Below are 4,869 nucleotides of genomic sequence, written 5' to 3'. Positions count from 1 at the left end.
TAATGATAAATTCATTCATCAATAATATAAAGTAATTAAAACAGCAATAAAAACTTTGTTAAATCCAACATCAAAATCCAAGGCTGTGTTAAATTTAACAACAAAATCCAATGGGACACAGGCTGGAAAAGAGTAATACATAAAGTGCATCATGGTTAAAGCAAATATACATTCTGCCTTACGCAAATCTAAGGGGTATATGTCCCGGATATAACGTATCCGAAAATAGTGAATTGCGCCAAAGGTTTTCCAAAAGCACCTCCGCTAACACCATTCCGAATGATCTTCGAATACAAATCACCACCTAAGGTTATGTGAACTGGCGCCGAAGTATGGAAATTCTCGTCGGCTAGCTGCAACCCCGGGAACTCTTCCACAATGCGTACATCTACCGACTTCTTAGGAGTAACCACTACATGGTTGCGACGAACTTCCGCATAAGTTTCCACGGTAGTCGACATCCCGAAATTTCCTCTAAGTTGAAGAAGGCACCTGTTCTTGTTCCCGACTCGAACTACCCTTTGCCCCATTCTTTGCACCAAAGACTCGGCAACAATCGAACTCTCGATACTGGGGTCGAGCACGGCACGTTCGTGGATATACCGATCCCCACAGATGATCTTGACCACTGCTGTTGCTTTCAACAATATCGTCTCCCGCAGACTGTAAGTAGGGATCAATTCTGTCGACTTTTCCTTTCGCCTATACGATTTACTCTTCCGACCATTGTACGGAACCATTTCATTGGAGGACTCCTTCGATGATTTGGTGGAGGATGCATGCTTAAAAGCGTGGGACGAACTGGGTCCCTTTTGCTTAGAAGCTTGGGACGAACTGGGTCCCTTCTGAGACGCATTTTTGGACGAACTAGGTCCGTTATGCGATGGTTCTGGCTTATCCGAAGAATTAGACGAACGAGGTCCTTTCTTCGGTTGAGATCTGGACGAACTAGGTCCTTTCTCATCAGCGCCTTTCTCACTAAATCTTTAGACGAACTAGGTCCAGGTTTGTGAAGCAAAGTGTGGTGCGTATCTCCACATTTTTTGCACTCCCCTTTACTTGTGCATGTGCGCCATGTGTGGTCGTGTCCCAGACAACCGGCACAATGTTGGTAAATGGACACCATCTTCATCCTCTCAGCGTACTCCATGCTCAAAAATTTCTTACAAAAACGAAGTGGACGATCGTTGAGACAAACGCGACAAACAATCCGTTTCTTGCTCACACGATTTTCGGCATTGTACTTTTTAGCTTTAACCATGATTCTAAAATAAATAAAAAACAAATCTAGTTGGAGGGTAACACGACCAATTTAACTACCGGCCTAGTTATAAGACCACGTTCAGTCTTGACCTCTGCAACGCGCACAAGCTGATCGACGCCTGGCAACACTTTAACAATACGACCTAACCTCCATTCGTTAGGTGGAATATTATCTTCTTTGACGACTACCATATCATTTACTTTAACATTGTCGTCTGGATTTTTCCATTTGTTACGTTTAGTAAGCTCCTTCAAATATTCTTCCTTCCAACGTAAACATAAGCGTTGGTTTAAAGCCTTAACCCTTTGCCATCTGTTGAGAATTGATTCAGGAGCCTCGTGTATTTCGGGTTCCGGTGGTGACAATATAGGTCCGCCTATCAAAAAATGACCAGGAGTCAACACATCAAGAGAAGAGACATCATCGGACATAGGACACAAAGGCCTCGAATTTAAACATGCCTCTACTCGAGCTAACAGCGTCGAAAACTCTTCAAACGTATACTTCAGATTCGCTGCTATCCTCCTGAAGTGATGTTTAAATGATTTAACCCCAGCCTCCCATAAACCACCCATATGTGGTGCACCTGCTGGGTTAAAATTCCAAATCATACCCCTCGTTGAATAATTTTTCATAAGTTCGGGGCCAACCGTTTGAATAAATGTCAGAAATTCACTTCTCAAAACCTTTGATGACCCAACGAAATTTGTTCCGTTGTCCGAGTACATCTCCTTTGGACAACCTCGACGGGACACAAAACGGGAAAAAGCTGCCAAAAAAGTAGCTGACGATAAGTCGCTTACCGCTTCTAGATGGATGGCACGTGTGGCAAAACACACAAAAAGGCACACATACCCTTTGGTAATTAAACAAGCTCGACCTGTATAATTCTTTATATCATAGGGGCCAGCAAAATCCACCCCGGTTCGAGTGAAAGGTCTATCCAGTATAGTCCTAGAAAGCGGCAATGAGGCCATCAGTTGACTTCGAGTCTGTTTGGCCATTATGGTACAAATACGGCACCGACCAATGGACCATCGAATTAAATTCTTTGCTCTCGGTATCCAAAATTCTGTTCTTAGAACCCGAAGCATCAGTTGACTACCGCCATGCAAAGTCACTTGGTGAATAAAATTAATAAGCAGCCGTGACATTTTACAATTATAAGGCAAAATAAGTGGATGCCTTTCGCTAGGAGGCATCTCCGTAGCATTTGACAGCCGGCCACCAACGCGCATTAAACCCTTTGAGTCAATAAAGGGATTTAAGCTAAGTAAACTACTTTTCGAAGAAAGTTCTTTGTCATTCGATAAGGAATGATACTCATCAATGTAGTAAACCTGTTGAGCAATCATTACTAAACGTTCTTTTGTCCTTTGGATCTCTTCGGAACCAACCAATTTTTTAGAAAAACTTTTTCCCCCTTGAGTCGATCAACAAAACGGAACACATAAGACATAAGACGCAAAGCTTTTGCATACGATGAAAATTGGTGCAGAATATCATCATAGCCTTTGATGAAAGTAGGGAATACTTTAACCTTTCTCCCTTCTTCCTGCGTATCGACCAATGTCTCCTTCCCACTGGCTACTCGAATCTTTAAGCCATGAGGGTCCATACCACCAGAGCGGCTCATCTACAAGAGTTTGAGGTCGAATACCTCTACTGATCAGGTCTGCAGGATTAAATTCTGATCGAACATGCCTCCAATTGTGTTTTCCAACCTTATCAACAATTTTCGACACTCTGTTAGCCACAAAGGTGTTCCATGAACTTGGTGGTTTTTGTAGCCATGCGAGTACGACCATGGAATCAGACCAACAATAAAATTTAGTGTTCTTCTCATCAAGACACAAATCGGTTCTTACAGATCCCATCAATTCTGATAACAAAAGAGCCCCGCATAGTTCCAACCTAGGCAACGAAACAACTTTCAACGGAGCCACTCTTGATTTTGCCAACAACAAATGAGTTTGCACTGATCCATCATCAGATGCAACCCTCACATAAACACAAGCCCCATAAGCTTTCTCAGAAGCGTCTGAAAAACCATGAATTTCAACTTGAGCGCTTGGTTGAAAACCAACCCATCTAGGGATTTTAATATTGTTCAACGAAAGATAGTCAGCAACGAATTGTTCCCACTTATGGAGTATTTTCGCGGGCACTACTTCATCCCATCCAATTCCTTCACTCCAGATGTCTTGCATCAACATTTTTGCCACGACGATCACAGGGCCTAACCAACCTGCGGGATCAAACAAACTGGCAATAATAGACAAAACTTCCCTTTTTGTAAAATTCGACTTCATTTGGATGGGCTTGACGGAGAAATAGAAAAAATCACTCTTGGCATTCCATCTAATGCCTAGGGTTTTGGCGTTACTCTCATCCTCAATCTCTAGCAACTTTTCAGACAGAAGATGATCTGGTGGTAACCCTTGCAAAATTTGCTCTTCGTTAGAAGTCCACTTCCTCATAGAAAACCCAGCAGAAGTTAGAGCACAAACCAATTGATCCCTAGCTTCTATTGCTACTTCTAATTCATGAGCACCTGCTAGGGCATCATCTACGTACATCATTCGACGCAAAATTTTGGCCGCTAAAGGCAAATCCTTTTCAACATCTGACGCTAACTGAAGCAAAGTTCTAATGGCCAAAAAAGGTGCACAATTTACACCAAACGTGACTGTCTTCAATTCAAAATTCTTTAAAGAGGCTTTAGGATCCGTACGAAAAACCAATCTTTGAAACCTTGTATGATCCTCATTTAACCAAATCTGGCGATACATTTTCTCAACATCACCATTGAAGACATAACGATAAAAACGCCAACGAATTATCAGTAACATTAAGTCGTTTTGCAAAATCGGACCCGGATATAGAGTATCATTCAAACTCAAACCTGTAGTGGACCTACTGGAGGCATTAAAAACCACTCTAACCTTGGTTGAAGAACTTTCAGGTTTAATGACAGCATGATGTGGCAGATAAAAAGAACTGGAGCCCTCATCATCTTGTGTCACCTCAGTCATATGACCCAAAGACTCATACTCTTCCAACACGTTATCGTATATAACTTTGAATTCCGGTTTCTTGCACAATGATGATTCGTTTCGAAAAAACTGTCTACAAGCTCTCATTCTTGACAGACCTAGACCCTTTCCATTCTCATACTGAGGCTTAAAAGGCAAGGAAACCACATAACGACCATCTGACAATCTTCTCGTGGTCTTTTGGTATACATCCTCACAATATTCTTCTTCTGGACTGTATTCTGAAATTTTCGGTGGTTCCTCTAACTTCCAAAATTTCTCTAACAATTTGTCCATTTCGACTGCCGTACAAAAAGAGACACAGGTCGTAAATGACCCCGTGTTCGCGCTAGCAATCGGACCTGTCAGAACCCAACCGAAAATAGTCTCTTGAGCCAAAAGCGACCCTAGCACATTTTGTTGCACGCCACCCAACAAAATCTGTGGATAAATATCTCCACCCAATAGAATGTCGACCTGGTCACTCTTAGCAAATTTGGGATCAGCTAAAGGCGCAATGCCCAACGAATAAATATCAGGAATGTCCAGAGTGTAACTAGGCAGTTTTCC

The 4,869-nt window shown here is 42.2% G+C and overlaps 1 protein-coding gene across 1 annotated transcript; it reads right to left on the bottom strand.

Annotated features, from left to right (window-relative positions):
- Positions 1-1,287: 1,287 nt before the first annotated feature.
- On the bottom strand, positions 1,288-4,596 carry LOC141398294 (uncharacterized). The gene is made up of 2 exons (XM_073975574.1): positions 3,513-4,596; positions 1,288-1,640 (listed from the first exon to the last, which is right to left on the bottom strand). Exons 1-2 carry the CDS (start codon positions 4,594-4,596, stop codon positions 1,288-1,290), a joined length of 1,437 nt encoding a protein of 478 aa, XP_073831675.1.
- Between the last annotated feature and the right edge of the window lie 273 nt (positions 4,597-4,869).

The sequence above is a fragment of the Musca autumnalis genome, unplaced genomic scaffold (assembly GCF_047663935.1).
Source record: "Musca autumnalis isolate F117 unplaced genomic scaffold, ASM4766393v1 scaffold_3, whole genome shotgun sequence".
Classification (NCBI taxonomy): domain Eukaryota; kingdom Metazoa; phylum Arthropoda; class Insecta; order Diptera; family Muscidae; genus Musca; species Musca autumnalis.
This window is presented reverse-complemented; position numbering and strand designations above follow the sequence as displayed.